Source organism: Hydractinia symbiolongicarpus, chromosome 5, assembly GCF_029227915.1.
Source record: "Hydractinia symbiolongicarpus strain clone_291-10 chromosome 5, HSymV2.1, whole genome shotgun sequence".
NCBI lineage: Eukaryota > Metazoa > Cnidaria > Hydrozoa > Anthoathecata > Hydractiniidae > Hydractinia > Hydractinia symbiolongicarpus.
In genome coordinates, this window is record NC_079879.1 from 8,444,750 (window position 1) to 8,465,660 (window position 20,911).

The 20,911-nt window shown below is 32.9% G+C and overlaps 2 protein-coding genes across 2 annotated transcripts; both read right to left on the bottom strand.

The window, feature by feature from the left end:
- Positions 1-5,692, bottom strand: LOC130644583 (synaptobrevin homolog YKT6-like). Its single transcript, XM_057450246.1, has 8 exons — positions 4,621-5,692; positions 4,461-4,543; positions 3,404-3,504; positions 2,470-2,528; positions 2,276-2,321; positions 1,960-2,025; positions 1,193-1,294; positions 1-931 (listed from the first exon to the last, which is right to left on the bottom strand). The coding sequence occupies exons 1-8, from the start codon at positions 4,722-4,724 to the stop codon at positions 899-901; spliced, it is 594 nt and encodes a 197-aa protein (XP_057306229.1). The 5' UTR covers positions 4,725-5,692; the 3' UTR covers positions 1-898.
- Positions 5,693-7,881: 2,189 nt separating this feature from the next.
- Positions 7,882-16,814, bottom strand: LOC130644584 (patched domain-containing protein 3-like). Its single transcript, XM_057450247.1, has 5 exons — positions 15,298-16,814; positions 13,282-14,668; positions 11,605-12,550; positions 10,774-10,911; positions 7,882-10,331 (listed from the first exon to the last, which is right to left on the bottom strand). Exons 1-5 carry the CDS (start codon positions 15,387-15,389, stop codon positions 10,201-10,203), a joined length of 2,694 nt encoding a protein of 897 aa, XP_057306230.1. The 5' UTR covers positions 15,390-16,814; the 3' UTR covers positions 7,882-10,200.
- Between the last annotated feature and the right edge of the window lie 4,097 nt (positions 16,815-20,911).

The following is a 20,911-nucleotide window of genomic DNA, read 5'->3' on the forward strand; positions in this document are numbered from 1 at the left end:
TAGTTTAATTCTCTTTTCAAGTTATCGATCAAGTTACTACAATTCGATTTACGAAATATATGAATTCTATTTTGGATAACAAGAAAAATCCACTGGAAGCGAACCGAAACGACGCGTCGTAAAAACAAACGACGCGTCATTTTACCAAATGACGCATCGTCATCTTTGAAGACGAAGGAAAGATGACACTGCATAACGTAATAGCCTTGAAAAAATGTAGAAGAATTTGGTTTAAGCTGTATTCTTATGATCTTTTAAAGGGGCTACGAACTGGTTAAAATGCCCATATTCCGTATATCCCGCGCACATATTAAAAATCCTGCATACGCGTTTTGCGCAATGAACAGACTAGCACACTTTGCTCACTGGTTTAAAATGTTTTTTCGAAATTTTGAAAAATAAAAGGTCTGAAAAAAAAATCACTGTTTGAATGTCCGAAATTGGAGTTTAGATCTTGGAAAATTCGGATCAGGCTTTTTCACTGCCAAATTTCCACTATAATCTTTAAATGTTATATCGCCTAATTATAGAAAATGTTAATTGTAATGAACATAAATTTCGACGTATTTGATATGATTTGTTGGAATTTTATTCCGGAAAATCACTTTTTCACAGGTTCGTTTAGAACTCCAAAAGTTTTTGACAAAGAAGTATACAGACGCATTTTTAGAATGAATGCGTGTATACTGAGGTTACTTATATCACATAAACCAGGTTCCAAATAAACAAAATAAGCCATCTATCAACCTTTTCTACCAACAGATCCCCTTCTTCCCTTGCACAATTATAAAAAATAAATTCTGCATATTAAAAACGCGTGTCCGGTTGATACAATAAAAAATAAATTATTCCTCCAAAGATAAAACGTTTGCGTAAGTTTATGAAATATGGAAAGCCTCTACCAAGAGCAACAAGAATTCGTCTTCTTTGCCTACAATAGAAAAACAACTTTTAATAAACACAATAAAGAAATAAAATATATCAACGACACCCGTAACTATATCATTATACGGATACTAATTTTTGCAAACGCCTTAAAATACTCCCAATAATATTTAGATAATGCGCAAAATAGTAACGCCTAATATAAGATGGCGGGTCTCAAAACGATTGTCACTTGACATTAAGTATATTAACAACTAAAAAAATTAATGAACAAACTATCTCACCATTACAAAACAAACCAACTCACCGTTTTATAAAACGTTCTGGATGACATACTTAAATTATCGGACTTAGCAACCAGATCATCTAATTTCTCTCCACGTTGAAGAACTTGCTCGATTGTGTTGTACTGAAAAAAAATGTATTTGAAAGTGTCAAGACAGGACTGCATACAATACATTCGCTCGAAAATTTTCAGAAAGTGCAAAGCGTTTTTTGCATAAATTACACGAATTTTCACATAATAAATTCTCGATCGCCGTGAAGTGGAAAACAGGAAAAGTAAAGAGTTTGGTTAACTTAAAGAACAAAATACCACACCCTTCGTGCAAAATTTTTAAAGAGGTGTAAAAATCATGTGGAACATCTTATATTGGAGACACAATTAAACTAGATAAGCAGAGCATAGTGACCTGAGAATGAATTCAGAAACTGTCAAACACATATAAGAACCACGAAGCTCAAAGGAAAAGTAATGTTATCATCGAAAAATTATCGACTACGGAAAAATCAGAAGCGTCATGGATTGCCTCAAAGAAACCACAAGTTAACACTCGATAGAATCCAACACCCGACAAAAACCTTTTTTAAATGTAGTACTTTTTGAAAAACATTTTCATGTCACGAGGATTATAGGTTTGTAAGACCTAAAATCCTCTTGACATGTTGACAAAAAAATGTTTGAAGAAAAATTTTTATTACCTCCAAAAAATACAGTAACTTTTGTCAAATGAATGTTGATACATTAAAATGTAGAAAAACAACTTTTAAAAAGAAAATCTTAGCGAAACTTACAACTATAATTTTTGTCTCATCTAGTTCTGTTTGTACTCTCATCATAGGATCAGCTTCACTAGGATTCTACATGAAAGACGAAAGAAAAAAAATTAGCAGCAATCTTATCCATCTCTGAAAATATTACTTGCAAAATGCGTACACATGTATATTTAAATTGATCCAAACTGAGTGAAATTCTCTTTTCAATTCCTTTCCACGTTCTTATTCGTGGTCGTGTTATTTGTAAAAAAGGTGTATATAAGATTTAATCCAAAACAAATAACTCGTGTATCATATAAGGCAAGATCAATAAAAGACAATTACTTAATTTTACCTGATATTTTTCCAAAAATGTTTCGCACAGTGTGAACGTATAGGTGCTAGAGAAAAAAACACAATATCAAATTACTAGAGTATACAGGGTAGCAGCATCTTTATTACCATACCTTATCCCCCAGTTACTCAACTTCCCTACTTTTCATCCATAGTATTTGATCGTCTCGCAAACCTGATGTATTATCCACTTACCTTGGATCAGCTGTTGTATATTGAGACATGGATACTTGTGAAGAAAACTCTTCTAGAAGCTAAAAGCAAAAAAAATGATACACACCAGAAAGATCTTATAACAACTTTTACCAGGATTTGCTTAAACTCCATCATATGGAAAATAAGTAAACTCTTTTTTACGGCGTTTTATGCAGCCTTTTTTATATTTTTTTAATTGGAGGTCTAAATGATCTTATTTTGTCTTCAGCTAAATCTTCAGAATATTTATGAAAGATATATTGGAAAAATAAAAACAAATGGAAATTGCTTAAATGTTTTGCAAAAATAGTAATATTATTCTGATAAAATTGTACCCCAATTGCTTTTAGAAATTAAAAATAATAAACACTGGAAAGGGGGAAACATGTTAGGCTTTACTTAAAATTTAGAAGTGACATTTAGAGTGCAAGAAATGTAAACTCACCAACAGTTTTGAATGCATAAAAAAAACAAAAAGAAAGTCTCATCAAATCATTATTGCTTAAATGAAAATTTTATTTCTTATTTATTTATTTATTAGAAAATATTTTTTTTTTTAAAAAAAAGGTGTTTACAACGTATCCTGTTTTGACATAGGATGACAAGCCCAATTATTTAAAAATTTTGTACAAACTTTTGGTGGCTTCCGCACTACCCTAGTATATTCTCTCCATATAACTATTACATCACTAACTTTAGAATTATTCTAGCGTATCATTTCTTATTGTAAACGGTTTATATTTTTTGCATCAATCTATGAACTTCTAGAAAATATAACTTATACGTGATCATGGTGTGTCGAAGCAACCGATCATTTGTACAAAATTTTTAAATAATTGGACCTGTCATCATATGTCCTGTTTCGTTAAAATATCTTCTCTTATCAATTTTTTTTCATAATTGTAACTGAAGTGCAAATAACAGCAAATCTTACTTTATTTAACATATTAAATGCCACTCTATTTGGATAGTCTGTATCGGATATAGCAACAGCGCTTAAACCATCTTGATTCACATATACATGACACATGTAATCTAAAAGCAAAATTATTTCAAACACACCTTTCCCTGCAGTAATCCTATTTTAACCTCTGTAGGCACAAACACAAACAAAAAGGGAATTTCCCCCCAAATTATCCCGTCCTTTAGGTACATAATTTTTAATTGGAAAATTAAAATCACTTTATATTGATTCTTTTTCTCGCTACGCTCTCACAAATGTTTTTTCAAAATGACAACTTACTTAAGTGACTTTTGTTATTGTCCTGCATATATACTGAATATATACAAAATATATATATTTGATATATATACATAATACTGTCAAATGTAAAATCACTGCTTTTATGAAGACTATGCTTTTTTTAAAAAAAACAGTCCACCCTAGAGAATCGAGAATCTCCAACATATTCTTTAAGCGCCAAATTTATTGTGTTGCTGTTTTAAAGTTGTATTGCCTGACATATTGTACTTGGATTTGTGATAACTTCTATGCTAAAATTTGATAAGATCAGTCTGGTTAGCCAAACTGGCTTGGTTAGCTGGGCTATAATAAGTCCACTAAAGATCTCAGCTCTTTTAACCAATCCCTATAACAATCGATACCTCATATGTCATATGGAAAGCCAGACAGACTGGCTAACCTGGTTCTCAGTTCTTTTAACCAAGATCCTAGCAAGATTGGTTGAATTCTTCCATATGACAGTTTTAGCGCCGAGCCTGGCTGACTTTTCTATTTTTATTCATGATTAAAACTAATGCACATGTTTCAGTATATACATTATTAACAAAAAATATTAAAAACTTTCATCAACAAATTTAATTTATGAGGTTTTTGATGAAAATTAACGCATAAGGAACAATAGTTTCATTTCAGACAGGGCTGAGAAAACTATGTGTAGCAAGCTGATCTTATCCCAGCTAACCAGGCTTTTAATAAGACAGGAAACGTGCAACTATACAAGATTGTAAAAAGTTATGTAAACACAGACCTTTCTCTTTTACTGAAGCTCTTTGATTTTTTGTTGTTCTTTCAACTATAATTCTGCCTGTAAAATCCATGAACTCTTTTACACTAAAAAATAGGAAAGAAATAATCATTTTAGCGCTTGCAGATAAAATAGTTTTTTAAAAAAAGAGTGAATAATTTACCTTGATCTTTGAAAATATCCAAACGATTGTAATTCATGTGCTGATTTTAATTCTTGAACTTTTGCCCCTTTATAAAATATTTCTATAGCAAATAACTTTACCATTTTGTGTTTTTTTTTCAAGTATAAGTTTTGTGTGATGTATATTGGTTTATGAAAATATATTTATCTAAAAAGAATATATTATAATCGTGCTTTTGAAAAAACCACAAAATAATCTGATACTATTTTATAATCTTGTTAATAATTTGAAAAAAGGGACAGCATATATAACAAAATGAATTACAGTGCATTGGGATGTTTGATTATCCTGAAACACTATAAAAATAATCTCTGACTCATTATATATACAAACAGTGGCTAAAAACGGATGATGTGTGTGCAGGTGATTTTAGTCATAATGTTATTTTCATCATTTAAAATTTTAATTTTATATATAGTTTTCCTTAGAGATCTCAATAACTCCCTATAGACTCAACAATTTTAATTGAAGTGGACTTTTCGAATGGTACAGCTACAATAACATAAACAGTTGAAAAAATTGATGTCTTCTTTTGTGTGGGTAACAAGAAAATATCTTGGACTAAATTTCTTAAGAAGATTATCAAGCTTAAATATCTCCTTAACCCTTTATTAAAATAATATAATTCTATGCATTATTTCAAGTTCTACACAACAGAGGAAAGAGCTACAAAAAATTTGAGAAAAAAAAGTATTTATCTCTGGATAGGCCATTATGTCATCAAAGTCTGATGCTTGTCTACCTGTGGCATATATAATTTTAATATTCAGGTTTTTACCAAAGTGCTAAATGGCCACTGCATTCAAACACTTCAACCAGAGGTAGGACATTAAAATTAAGCAGCAATGTAGCATGGACACCACAATTGTCTCTAATAATAGATACCCAAACCCAAGTGAAAAATCGCCTCAAATAAAAATGTGTGCATGTTTCAAAGAACTCATATATTAAATCAATGTTTGATGATGTAAAGCGCTGACTGAAGACCTCATTATCAATGAAGAAAAATAAAATAATAAAATGAACCCGTGAACTTTTCCAGCTTCCATTTTGTCAACTCAGATTTAGTGTTTTGCTGACGAGGCAAATATCTTAAATGATGACGTCGTGCACACATCGGCCACTTTCGTTCCCAGGTATTTTTGCCGCCTTAACGCTACACAAAGAAAAACCCACCGGATAGGAGCGAGCGGTCAAACGGCGCTTGAGATGGAATCTAAAAAAGTTTCACTGATTTTTAAGCCTTTTTCACATTTGAACAGCTATATTATGCACTATCATTTATCCCATTTGTCATAATACAATTCCAACAACGTTATCATATAAGATCAAAGTAGAATATGTAACTACATCACTTACGAGGTTGTGGCGGTAAAAGCATTCTTCGTGGACCTGAGAAACTTAAATTCTCGATTTTTTTAAAAAATACGCGGATATTGCAAAAAAAATTCCCGCTAAAATTTGTTACCAATATAAAGTAGACAACGCGTTATATTTTGCCTACTACATAGGCGCCAAGTATGGCACCAATGAATGATCTGCAGATAGCTCTAGGGCAGGTTTTGAAGCATCTTCATGCATGTTCTTTTGCTTTTGTTAAATGTTGATTTCATTTAAAGAACGTCGAGCAATTGGCCAAAAAGATGTACGTTGATTTCAGTCTTGATAAAGGCTGTTGGAAAAATTACACGGTATCCTTAACGAAAAGTTTTCACTCTAAATAGACCTCCCTGAGATCCAAGAAGGTTGTCAAGGTAACTTTGAATTCAGCTGACGGACAAGATAGAATAAAAACATAATGCGGTTTTGAAACATGGCGTTAAATAGCGATCAGTGCAATGATGAGAAGTAATGCTGCGTGCACCATTATAAACAGTCTACTTTCCAAGCACAGATCTCATTTCTTTAAGAATTGCTAAAGTTTCGTTTAATCTAAGGTATCTCTTTCTCAGAATTTAAGAAAATGCTGCTCCTATGGCTATTTTACAGAAAGACAACACATTGGTTCGACAATTCAAAATGACATTAAACATACACAAATAACTTGTTAAACCACGTGGTATATTTTTTAACCGTTGCATCGCAGTAGCATTTGACGTAACTTGTTGACTTTAAACGATGATGTTGACAGGCAGAGAAGTTGCTGATGAAACTGTCACGAAAAAAATCGTTTGAAGTACTGAAATTAACGATGAAGTCAGCTGATCTTGTAGCTAGCGGCCCTGGCATAGGCAATAAACACTTGGGGACGAGGATGTTACACATCATGATTCAGAATTAGAATTTCTTATCATTTGATACATAATACGGTTCCTGAAGTGATCATTCTTTACGGAATTTGGTCTCAAGCTCATGGACTAAAAGCGCAAATACGCAATAACATCTTTCCTAGTTAAGTAATTTGTTTTTAAAGGTATTCATCAATGGAACAACAAAATGGGAATCCGAGCCATGGATTCTAATATATTCAAAGTCTTTAAACCACAGACGTAGAAGTATGCGATGACAGAATGTTATCTTTATAATAAAGAAGAACTGCGGCCCATTGTTGAACTACTTCCTGTTCTTTAAACATCTCGAAGACATGGCCATAAATTTGACAGGAGCTATCACCATTGTTTATATACCTGGACTTCCTTCAGGTGGAGAATAATGCAGAGAGAAAAAATTTAGGCGTCTAAGATCAAACAAAGCAAATACCAGGTAAATTTTAAATCCAAGAAGCAGAGCTCAAGTCCGAAGAGCAGATCTCAGATCCGAGGAGCATATCTCAGGTTTGAGGAGCATATCTCAGATCTGAGAAGCAGGTCAAAGTCTGAGAAGCAGATTGCAGGTCTGGCCACGAAGATACACTGATGGCTAAAATTTCTAGAACTGTAAAGTTTTTCTTAACTTTCCTTTTCACGTTGTGTTCTTAGTTTTTTTTTGTTTCATAGATGAACTTTTTTGTTTCTGTTTATTTTTCTCACAAAACACGCTTTCTGTTCTGCTTAATTTCTTTTTTTTCTTTTCCTGTTTGCGAAAGGTTGTGTTTGCAAAATAATTTGGTAAATTCCCGTTCCAAGGTTGTTACCCCCCACATCCAATCTTCTTCCAAAGCATCATATCCAGGGACTCATGTACTAACCCTTATATTGTTCACGAAGTATATATTGCGAAAACTAAACCTTGGAATTGTTTTTCCAGCTATTTGGTTAATTGCGACGAGGTTAATAACAAGACAATGACAACACAGAACAATATCGTAACAGGATTTATTTCAAAAGAAAACACTTTCAAAGTATCATTCTTTTAAAATCATGCATTTATATCTACGCAGCCTAGTGTGTTTTTTTTAAACACCACAAAATTTATAATGTAGAAATAAAATATACTTTATAAATATAAAAAGAGTAAAATAAAAAGTTATAATAAATACACTAGTAAATACATATCCTAACTAAGAATATACCCAGTTACAATGCTGAACAAAAATATAATTTTTGAACATCGGGAATATCACTATAATGGCGTCGTCATGTTTTGCGCTTTCTCATTCAAAACGTTCATGCTTGCCGTATCTTACAAATCCATGACAAACAAGACAACTAGCGACTCACTATTGGTACTTTTTATAAACGAAAAATCCGAAAGACACTGGAATTAAATTTTTTAACTATATTCTTTTCTTTTTTAAAAAGTTTCACTTATTTTTAGCGATTTTAGCTTTTTACTATTTTGATCTGTTGTTTTTATTTTCTATATACCGCGCGCATGTCTCTTGTTCTCAACACGAAATAAAAGCATAACGTTACACGAAAGGTCGTTCATACAAACAGAGGTTTCTTTTTAGAGGACTTTGTCCACTCTAATCCATTTCACCCAAACATTGAATTGTAAAGAGCATAAGAGAGAAGGTTGTTTTGTTGGGTATGCTATACATTTCACTAAATATAAATAAATATAAATCTAATATATACATAGTCTAGTTTAAATAAAAAACGCAACATATTAAAACGTAGAGACTTTTTGAGAGAGAGTTTTTTTTTATTAGAGAGTTTTTTTTTATTACCATTTCCTCTGTTTGCTAGGCGTCCTGTCTAACAAGTCCAACCAAGTATTAGAAAATTAGTAATTTCGAATAGGCATCCATGAAGAAAAGGAGAGAAATTCTGTTTATTTTTGGTTTGATATTGACTTCTCCTAAAGTGCTAAAAGGAATGACAGAATTTTTTTCTTTCTTTGAGGTAAGGGCCATTTTATATGAGACCGGGAAACTCGGTCCACCGAGATATCCCGCATGACTGAGATCTCGGAAATTTGCGGAAAAACGCTGAAAATTTAAATCGTGTTTATATGGTGCATATTCGTCTCGCCCTGGCTACAACGGGAAACTCGGTCAACCGAGATCCCGGGCAAGTGACCCAGGATGCCGGTCAATCAGGATGGATATTTGTCCATGTAAACAGAAAAACCCGGTGGCTAAGTACGGAAAAAGTTTATGTAAGCTTTAGAAGAGCAAATAATTATCACTATTAATGCTAATCAATGGATATATTTGTTTTTGTATCATAGTGTATTTGTAATAAAACGACAACAAAACCATGAAACATGCTGAAAACACCAGGTTTCACTGAAATTATAATTGAGAATGATCTAAAATTAACTTTTTATCTTGTTCTAAGTGTGTGGGAGATAAATATTAGCCCCATAATATATTTAAATAAATAATATTTAAATTGGTCTGAAATGATGGTAATTTAAAAAAAATCAAGAAATAACTAATAGTAATAACAAAGTTGTTTCAAGCATAAACAGTATCGCTATCTTCTTTTTTCTGTTGATGGAAGCCATATTTACATATATACTCACCCCGCCACTTTCAATTTCCCGTTAATTTTTCTTCATATAAACCCGGGACGGAAAATGACAAATTTACATATAAACCCGAGCTGATATTACCCCGCTTTACCCGGAAACTCGATAGGCGAGTTTCCCGGTTCTCATATAAAAAGGCCCTAAGCAAGTCTGTCCAGGGCTTATTGTCTGAAATAATGCAATTGATAATACCATCAGACTATCCCATGTGTTTTAAAGGCCTTTCACTATCCCATGTATTTTAAAGGCCTTTCAATATTTTCCCGGTAATGTATAGCTACGTGACATATTTTGCAGCCTAAAGTCCAGCTTGAAGACCATATATCTTTTTTGCAAGTTGTAAAATACATATTTTAGCATTTCAACGACGATAGCATTTGTTATATGTTGTATGTATGTCATATATCAATATGGATATATGACATACATACAAGAATAAGCAAATCCGTGCTATCAGAAATAAGAATAAGAATTGGTCTTTAAAATCTGTTTTCGTCTGTAAATGACCCCAAAAGTCAAGTGTAATTTCTTTAACTATTTGAACACATATCGAGTGTGGGTAAATATTACCCCTATTCAATCATACACCTTAAATAACTTAGAAATAATTTTTTTTTCCGTGCTGGTTTCCCAATTGTTATTAGTGAGTTTCCTGATTTTAAATTTTTCAAAAAAGAACCCCTCAGAGAAAATGCAATATTTCTATGTAACGATTCCAGTTAATTGCTCATTATTTGAACTAAATCCAACTTTAAAGTTGTTTTGTGTCTTGTCTTCTTCCTGACTGTCTCCTTCGGTTGAAGCAGGTATGCGAAGATCTGTTCGGCAAAATACTACAAAGAAAATTAGTTGACAAGATGTAGAAGGCAACTTAGAAAAGAAATAAAAACCTATTGGTCAATGTTAAAAAAAGCATGATGGATATAGCGTAAACTCTGCAGCGATTTTGTATTTTATGTATTTAATGCGTGCTTTAACTAGCTACCGCGTTGCTGGCAAGTAATGGCTTGATCTATGGTTGTCAATATTATAAGTCCATTTACTGCAGATCATGACTTGTTGGGGGTCTATATGGTAATGGTGTAAAAATTAACATTGTATCAATGCCATACTTATACACTCGCCGTCATGTTTGAAATTTTAATTAACTGAGAGGATTTCCAAAACAGATAAGCCATGAAATCTTGCATCACATGCAGTAATTATGTCCAAAAAAAAAGTTCTAAACCCTACACTGCACAAAGATGGCACAACATAGAACACCTAGATACTTACTTGAGAGATGAACAGGAAGAAATAACAGACCATGCAGAAGACCTAACACGACTATACCAAACACCATTTTAAAAAAGATTTTGAAGATTTCACTGGATGCAAAAGCGGTTACCAACACTCCAATAAATGTACTTGCACCTATGTGCAAAAAGGAAAACAATGGTATGATAACAACGAATTTTGTGATAAATTCTCTCGTATTTCTTAACAAATTAATAAACATCCACACTCAAGTTCTAATACTGTAAGGGTAAAAAATAAATGTGAGAAACAAAGATTGCAAAATGGACCTCAAAAATTGTGTAAAATGCTGGGGAGTAAAAAAATTGCGGATGAGCACATTTTAATTGACATTGAAGAATTTAAGATTGCAAATTAGTAATCTCAACTATATATTTTATGTCCCCTGCTTCAAGAAAATTTATACTACATTTGGTGATAAGCTATGAACAAGTCGGATTAAGGTAAAATGTAAAATAAAGTGTTGCTGTCCCAATATACTGCAAAATGTTGGACCAAATTCGATTACTTTAATTCCGACTTTTTGCCCTATTACTTTTCGCGCTTTTAAGGCAGTTCCTTAAAAGAATCTGTAACATGAATTGTTCATTGTCGCTTTATTCATGAAAATCAGGATCCCAAAGTTTAAAAGGAATAAAAACCCAGTTTGCCTTTTAAGTAGTATAATCATTTAATCTAAAATAGTATGAAAATTAACCACAAACACCAGCCAAAATTTTTGTGATGTATACACAAAAAGGTATTTAAGATTGAAAAATGCAAGGAAAATATTCACGGTATGTAAGGATAAAAGAAAATAATTCCGCTTACCTCCCATTAACACGCTCGTCCCCATGGTTCTCAAAGCATCTATAGCACGCTTCTCCGGCGTGTGCTCTTTTGAAATCATAAACGCATGCGCGACATGAGCTGAGTAATCAACAGCGAATCCTATTGCCATGACGATCACGATCATCGAAATTGAATTCAGTGAAACGTTCCATAGATACATCATAGCAAATAGTTCGAAAATAAGCGAGACAAAGCCAATAAATACGAAAAAAGTTATAACCGGATGCATAAGATAAGGTAATGTAATTAACAAAATGGCTCCAGAGCAAATAGCGAGATTGCGAATCGTATCGCGAAGTATGATGACAAATTGCTCGATATATATGAACATTAAATTGGCTGCGTATGCTGGTAATTTTGCTTTTTCTCTTAAATCTTTTCGTAAAGCTAACAGGGTATCTTTTCTAAATATTGAATGATCGATATCTTTGTTAAACATGATTATTCGAGTTGCTGTTAATTGCAGAGTATTATTTTTAAAGACAAGATCACTAACATATTGTCTATTTTCTTTCAAAAACATCGGCAAACATTGCATATAAAATGTGAATCCTGGACAAGAAATATTCCTTCTCGACGACCATTCTAAATACGCCGTCATCCAATTGATCGTAAAATTTTTCATGTATTTATTATTAATCGGAATTTTATCCAAATCGGAATAACTTTTTTGTACATCGGGATCAGAATAATCAATCGGATCGTCAATGATAACGCTTATAAAGAAGCCAGCAGGGTAAGCCTTGTTTCGGTATTTGTAGAATTTTACGTAATCCGAACCATCCAGCCCCAGGACAAGCATGTCGAAACTTTGGTCTATTCGTAAAGAACCTATAACGCCTCCTACTACAAGGAGTATGGATGCGAGAAGAACAATGTATTTGATTGGTTTTTTCATCAAATAAGTGGCGTAAGCGGTCATGATCTAAGACAATAATAATCAGAAGAAATGAACCCGGTTTTTACTATAGGCTTAAATGCGCTGATCAAAATAAAGCTTCAGCATAAGCTATAGTATAAAAATTTTAAAAAGGCAGAGGTTGAATAATTTCGATAAAAATTGAAAAATCTGCGTTCATATCAGATAGTAGGAGGTTTTCTTAAAGAAATGTTTGATATTCATACTAAATGCTGATCTTTCAGCCAAATAAATATCAAAAAAAATAAATACAGAAGAAAGAAAGCAGGATGTAAAAAAAAAAAAAAAAAAAAAGCAAACTCAAATAAATTTTTCTCATAGACACTTTAACGTGCCTCAGCGTTTTTTTAAAAAAAATGACAGAAAATGGATAAAATATTTGAAATCCTTACCAAAGAAATTTTTAAAATCATAATGTTAATAAAGAACATTTTAGAACATTTCTTTTTCATGGGATAATGCGAGATCTTATCTTTGTTTGAAAGTGAGGGTCGTGAAAGAAATAAAAAATCAAGGAGCGTTTGACAATGAGAATAATGTCACAAAAACATTCGGGAAGTCTCTATTCTTACACAGTAGCATATTTCGTGCAGAGTGGATTTGAGAATATTAATTTGCAGATAAAAATCTTGGATTATTTTGCTCTGCACAGAATTTCCCTTCTTCAAATGAGCAAAGGAAAATAGCCTAGAACTCACCACTTTTAAAAAGCTAAACATTCTCTTAGTTTAACCTACCTTATTTGAGATACTCTTATGACTGTTGCGCCATGAGGTAGCGTCATCTTGTTTTGACAGCACCCACGGGATGATGTCCCTTCTACCCGCTTCAATTCTTTTCACGTCATATGTCAACATAGCAACAAATACTGTCACAACCAGCAGGTAACACAGAGTGATACACATCGATGCATATAAACAAAAATATTTGATAGCTGGGAAATCAGTTACCATGGAAACAGTAAATGCAACTAAATCAGTAAGCGTTGTCATTGTGATTGATGCTCCGACATGACCAATTGCTTTTGCAATACGATCTGGACCTTTCACATCTGAATGTTGTCTGTCTACGCAATCAACAATGATGAACATGTTATCAATGCCCACACCTAGGATGAGAAAGGGTAACACACCAGCAAAAGCGACGTAAGGACTACCAGACAGCATAACAACTCCAAACCCAGCTCCTATTCCAAACTGAAGCGCAAGCACACCGCCATTTCCCAAAATGAAATGACCGATTACGTTATTGCGAAATCGCGCTAATGTTACCGTGCAAAACAAAACCATAAGTATAAAAGAAACTGGGACTAGTTTAATATCAGCATCTGCTGAGTCAGCAATACTACTATCTAAACTCTTGCCAGTACTAAAATAGAGAATTAGACCTTTGCTTTTCAATTTCTTTTGCATCTCTTTCATGTAGGATATATATTTTTCCTCCCAACTTATTTGCTTCGTGTGCATTGCATTATCTTCAGGATATTTTACGAAATATAAACTTCGAAATGCCTCCGCCTTTTTGATCCGTTTTTTCTTCTCGTCATATTCAAAATTTCCGAAATAATCAGAAAAACTCCATTTTGCCGCTCTGCCGTTACTTAATACGAACGATTCGTTCTGATAAACATCATTTAAAGTCTTTTCAATATGGTTAAATATAGATGAATTTGAGTTTGATTGGTTTGATATGAATATTTCTAACGGTGATTGGCTAAAACATTGTTGTTTTTGATTTTTCATGCAGATTTCATCTAAACCTGGGAGAGACAAGATGTGCTTATGCATTTGCAAAGCTGCGTTGAATACATCTTCTTCAAATATGGCGGCGTCATTATCAAACTTAATAATAAATTCTTCTGCTTTTAATTTTAATGGGAAGTGTTTATTTCCACGATTAAGATCTTTTATCGACTGGCTGGATTGCGGAATATATAATTCTTCGACTCGTACAATCGTATAGAATCGAACAAACCCGATAGTTAATAGTAACGATAAAATAATACCCGTTATCAGAACAGCTTTAGGATGCTTCGCGATGAAATAACCAAAACGGGTAAATATCCTTTCTAGGAAAGCGTTTATTTTTCGACAAATTAATAACCATAGTGTCCAGCACGAACAACTACAAAAAATAAAAAAACATTTTTTATTACGTTTAAAACACTATTACTGTAAGTTAATATATTAAGATAATAAGTAGCAAGAAATACTGGACAAATAGGATATGGAAATCAAACAATTTCAGAAATTGAACAAAGAAATAAATTTAAGAGAAAGTGTGTTCACATTTTGGCGGCATATGCATAGCGGCAGAAAGCCTAAAACAAGTTAAAAACTCCGTTTCCATATCTTAGGATGACTATGCTTGCATCGATCAATATATCGCAAATTTTTCAATGTCATCAATTAGACACGTGACTAAACATGAAAATAAGGCTGATTTTCTTAGTTATTTTGTGATGGGTATTAAATGTGCCATAACTTAAGTTATAGTAGTTAGAGTAGAGGGTGCTCCCACCACACACACAAAACCCACACAGTCTTTGACGGGGCCACCCACATTCCAACATGTGTGCGGTTAATAAATGCTGCAAGGCTGATGCCATTTAGGGATTTTTATCTCGTCAGAATTAGTTACTGAAAACAACTTTTTATCTGAAAAAGACAAATGTTATTTAATCGGCACAAAATAAACACACAAAAAATGTTTATAACACGAAATCTTTATATTGCTCATTTTAAATTGTATACCTCTTTTTTCTGTTTTTTACTTCTTTTTCTTCTTTTTCATCACTCGGTTGAAAAACTAAAGATTTTAGTTGTTCTTCTCTTCCAGAAGTCATTTTAATCTTATATTTTATTACCTTAGCCGACTAAATTCTTCTTCCATCATTTTATATATTTACTTTGTATTCTCTTTTAACCAGAGCGTGTACTTTTTAAAAAAAAAGAACTTGTGTGAAAACATTGAACTCAAGTTGCGTTTCTTTCATCATTCATCAAACGATGTATTTGTTGCGTGAAAAGAAGGATATACTGAATAAGATTTAATGTGTGATAATTATGTTAATTATGTTAATTATTCAGCATGTGTTATCAGAAAATGGTAGCTAAATGTGAAAAAAAATGTTAAAAACAACTGTTCTGTTATAAAAATTTCCCTATGAAAGAAACGCACCATCTAAATAATTCAATTTCATTGCAGATGTTTCTTGTTTTGTGTTTATTTTTTCCCGCTCAAATCAAAATTGTAAAAAAGAATGAATAAATTCGTGCCGAGGACACACTTTTCTTACTGGTGAAAGATAGATTTATTTAATATGCAATCTAATCAGAGTAGTTTGACATCTGATCAGATTGACAGACTTAGCAGAATTGGCCAGGACACAGGTGAAATTAAAGGCATAAAACACTCAACAACAAGTTTAAAACAACCTTACAACTTACCGCATCGTAACTATTTTGTAACTCACATATCATCAAAAATGGGCGAAAGAAAGATAGGTTACGAAAGTAAAAACGACGAAGAAAACTTTCGCTTTAAAAAACGCTCTCCTGACACCCCTAAAACACTTTCTTTTTTAATTTGAAATATACTTTATGCAAATAAAAACATTATGTAGCAAAAAATCCAAAAGTAAAAGGCTCGTAAAATAATTTTCTACAAAAGTTGAAGAACTAGAACAATATACGCCATATCGCAATAACTAATGTTCAGTTTAAACCTTTTCAGAGTTTTTCGCAGAGCTAACAAAAAATTTCTTTCTTTAATTCATATGTGCGTATTTATTATAGGTAAGGAATTATGTAACATTTGAAGGTAACGTAAAATTTATCATACGTCTAGTCTTGTCATCTTTCTCCTTAACACTAATTATCTTAAAAAGACGTTGTAGCCTTCGTAAAAATGCAGCAGCGACATATTGTCGAATAAGATTAAAAGAGCCTGGATCCAAAATACGAACTTGGACAGGCAAGTCTCTGATGCTTTTGTTTCAACTTTCATTCCTGCTAAGATGTCTCATTAAATATAATTTTCTAGTTATTTCATTGACTTCTCGTGAATGTTGTATGCAATTTATGCCATGTAATCAAATTCGAATCACAAATCAAAGAGCATAAGTTGCACATTTAAGTGGTGTCACGTGCTACGTTTGAACATTCTCCCTTACGTTACATTCTTACGTAAAAAATACGTGCATATAAATGTAGCTTTGAAGTAAAAATTTATAATTTCTTCCATGTGAACTGCTTCTTGCCAACCTTGTAAATATATAATTCCTTTAATTATAAATATACATTTTAAAGCTAAAAACAAAAGCTTGAAAACGATAGTAAATCTAATAACATTACTAGCTAGAACTTCCTGCTATTTATTTCATTCGCAATTAAGCAAACGCGACAGTTTTCTTATACAAAAACATAATACTAAGCCATTCCATTACGAATAATTTTAATTGTGACACCACATATAACTGCATTTACGAAATTACTAAACACAGCCCCGTCCCCAGGACTATTTGCTTCTCAACGGCGCTGCGCTTTCTGATAGTTGTAAAAGGTGCTGGGGTCGAGATTATACTGAATAATTATTCAACATAGATAAACTGGACAAGAAAACACGACCACAAAAATTTTTTAAGTCAAACAAGAAAAACAAAAACAAAATAAATTACAATAGTTTGTTAACCTCCATTCTGCTGCAAGAACTTTAAAGCGCTGGGGGCTGGGGTAAAGGTAAATTCGAACTCGTTCAAAACTTACATATCGCGTTATATTCAAACACTTTGGGCGGAAGTGTGGGCGTTAATTGTAGCAGGCGCTTAAAGACAGTGGGTGTGAAGAGCGAGTACATTACCGATAAGAAGAAGCAAACCTCAATCCCAGGGCCTGTAGTGTTTTTGGTATACAGGCCCTGGGATCGAGGTTGAAAAGAAGCAAAGCAACGCAAAACTCATTGGTTTGAAACAGCAAAAATAAGACATGGAAATGTCTCTATATCGCGTCGAATTGACGTGTGCATGTACATTTTCGAGCGTGATAAAAAAGCGACATAAAGTACTGACCTTAACATGTTCTTCTTCATCATAGCTTTGTTTTGCACTTTACAGAACGTTTTAGCTCTGCTACTTTAAGTTTCACAGTGCAAAAAAGTAATTTCTTACGTCCGCCACCTGCCAATAAAAGCCATTGCGAATGTGTAAAATCATCCAATCATGCCTCGTGTTATGCTAAAAAAGAAAGGTATCATGGTGATGCATTGTTAGAATATAGCTATACGCGATCTTTTTTAAAAACAGCAAAAAACCTTGTTTGCAAACGTAGGCTGATGTTTCAATACCAAAAATTCTTATTACTCTATTGTTCTAATAAATAGAGTAATTGTTTTTTATCTGAAATCTCACCCTGATATTCTTATAAAACAAAAAGTATTGGATTAGAAAATAGATGGGAAGAAAGCAATGAGAAACGCGAAAATTACTACGAATAATTAGCGATAGGATTTGCCTTTTTGATTATCAAAAATGCAAAAATACCTGGACACGAGGATGGCGATTGATGTATAACGAAGTGATCTTTGTCTGAGATTTATTTTTGGACATTCACCAATATAACATATCCAAAGTGTTGGTACAGTTTTTACAACTACCAAACTGCTTCCTCCCCTGTAATGAGAAGCAAGAGGACGAAAGGTACGAGTTACAAATTGGTGATTCCGGTAAGATACGCTTGCACTTGGCATCAAAAAAGTTATTTAATGGATAGAAAAAAAAATTGACAGAGAAAGGAAAGTTATATAAGAGATGAAAAAAAGATGTTTAAAATAACGAATTTCACCATGTCCGCTAATTAGGGAATACATAGAAAAAGTTGGATTGGTGCAAAGCTCAGTGACTGTCCGACAATATAAAGGCTTGATAAGGTTTTGACCATATTTTTGTCCGTGCAAATTTTTTTCCCAGTAATTATGGTGTCCGTTAATTATAGATTCGAATATATATTTATACAAAAAAAATTAGGAAAATTTTAAAATCTTGAAGTCATGGACTGCCTCAAAACTGCACTTTTTCTTTGCACGTTTTTGTATCACCAAAAAAAAAAAGAAAAAAAAGGCACAATTCTGAGTCAATACCTTTTTTGGGCACACACCATTTACATAAAAAATCCGTTCAACAGCAAATCATAAACAGTAAACAGTAAACCGTTGCTCTGATGTTTTAATAAATTTATTCAGCATAGAAAGGCTGACATCAGCGTAAAAAAAGTCAAATTTAGGCCGTTTATTGGCAATTAAAGAATGTTGCAATGTGAAAAGTAAGTTTAACGTACCATACAGTCTTTTTTATCCTCTCTTTAAGTTCTGTCCAGTAGCGCAAATTAGTTTTTTGAAAGTTACTTTTGAAATTTGACTTTACAGGGAAAAGTGTATGGATTTGTTTTTCGTATATTTTGTTCTGTAAATTCTTCCATTATTAACCCAAAAACCATCCCGATTCATTTAATGTAGTTACTTGGGTCCTAATTGAATTGGTTGCCAAGCGCGTCATATATGTCTGGATTAACAGGAAGGTCCTTCACATCATATAGCCTTGAGGTTGAGGATAAGGGCGAATGTTTTTTAATTCTATTTGGAAATTATAACTGATGGAAAGAAAAAGGGTTTTTAAAAAAGTATAAAAAAAAATTCTGAGGTGAAGTAGAATTTCGGGAAGTAGAATTTCAAATAAAAATTTTCGCAAGATAAAAATTTCCACTTAAAATTCTCTTAAAAATGAATGCGGTGTGTTCAACATGTTTTCTTTACAGCTGTAGAGATTTCGAGAATTTTACCTGGGTGCAATTTTAGCGACGATTATTTTTAACCAACCTTGTAACAAAGCCATCTTGTAACTTTACGGACACACCGTCCCGGAGAGACAACAAGCGTTGAATGATCTTTTAATGTCAAATTTGATGTGATTTTCTTTGAAATTTTTTATTTTTTTTGACATGTTATATCAAGAAGCCTTTAAAATAAATTTTAAGTGTATTCAATTAGATATATTGGGGAAGACAAAATAGTCCTCCCCTTTGAGAGCAAAAATTGAGCACAAGTCCTCTTCCTGGATAAAGGAGCGAGGACACAAAGAGAAAGGAGATATCTTTGGGACGGTTGCCTTTCTGATCACAAGTCCATCCTGTGCGTTGTAATGTAAAAGAAGAGCTGAGTACGGGCTGTTATTTATAGTTCACGCTGTTGAACGACATATGTATATGTGTGGGATGTTGGTTAACCAACAGATGATAGAAGATATTAAATATATCGATTTTTCTATGAAACGGGGGTTAAATTAAAACTTGCTTTTATAAGCTTGGCGACGAAGCATACAATAGGGCGCAATAACTGTAAAAAATTGTTATCGTGGACATTATTAAAACAAAGGCAAAAATGGGCGTAAGGGTCAAATGGTAAAAACAGGCTGCAAAGTCGCTACATTTGCGCACAAATAGGTTAGGTAATTAGCGTTTAAAATTTCTTGTTGCATTCTCTAGCGCACCCGCACAATGAAATAATCCACGTTGGGCGACACGAAGGTCAGTAAAAATGATCGTGCTGCTGCGATAGTCACCAGCAATTAGCATGTTTCAAGGGTGTGAATTTAATCAAATAGCCTAAAGCCTTAAGTCTGACAAGTGAATTTTGACAAATCTGCACATAAACTAACCTAATGTAGAAACAACTAATGTAATCAGTGGTGGCGGCTAAATTTCAAAAAATTTAGGAAAGTTCATACCGTGAAACATATTTTAGGGAGAATAAAAATTATTTTGAGCCGATTTATCATGTGCACACTTAAGGTTGGTGCTAAAGTGGCTGTGGTGGAATAATTGTGCTACAGAAACGTAAGTATTTGTCATACAAAGATTGCAAATATTTACATTTTTGATTTTAACATTTAGACAGAGGAAGTGGAGTCATCAATGCTCTATAATAAAAAACAAAATTACACCTAAGTATATATAACACGTGTTCTATATTAACATTAAGGTATGACTTTTTTTAAAACACGCCACTGTCTGTATTTTTTTTACTCTTCAAAGAAAGTGACTAACGGACGAATTTACAGAGAACTTCTCTGTTTTCAAAATTCTATGTTTGTTTTTTACGACACTTTTTTGCAACACTTTGCGAGGCGCATCGATATCTTAACCAGATTCGAATTGGATTGTCGATCAGGGTTAAACATAATTCCCGACCGAGAGTTCAACACAGTTATCCTAACGAATGAAAACAGCTGCGGCGTAAAATAAGAAGTACCCCCGTCTTATTTTACTTCATTTTTCTGTTTTAACATACGATAAGTGAGTAAAGGCCATATGTTAT

Coding starts and splice junctions, on each gene's coding strand:
- LOC130644583 (XM_057450246.1), bottom strand. CDS start 4,724: ATGGTAAAGTTATTTGCTATAGAAATATTTTATAAAGGGGCAAAAGTT. Junction 3,505..4,460: donor AGCTTCAGTAAAAGAGAAAG/GTCTGTGTTTAC, acceptor TTTTGCTTTTAG/ATTACATGTGTCATGTATAT. Junction 2,026..2,275: donor CATTTTTGGAAAAATATCAG/GTAAAATTAAGT, acceptor TCTTTCATGTAG/AATCCTAGTGAAGCTGATCC.
- LOC130644584 (XM_057450247.1), bottom strand. CDS start 15,389: ATGACTTCTGGAAGAGAAGAACAACTAAAATCTTTAGTTTTTCAACCG. Junction 14,669..15,297: donor GTAAAAAACAGAAAAAAGAG/GTATACAATTTA, acceptor TATTTTTTGTAG/TTGTTCGTGCTGGACACTAT. Junction 10,332..10,773: donor TCTTCCTGTTCATCTCTCAA/GTAAGTATCTAG, acceptor TTTTCTTTGTAG/TATTTTGCCGAACAGATCTT.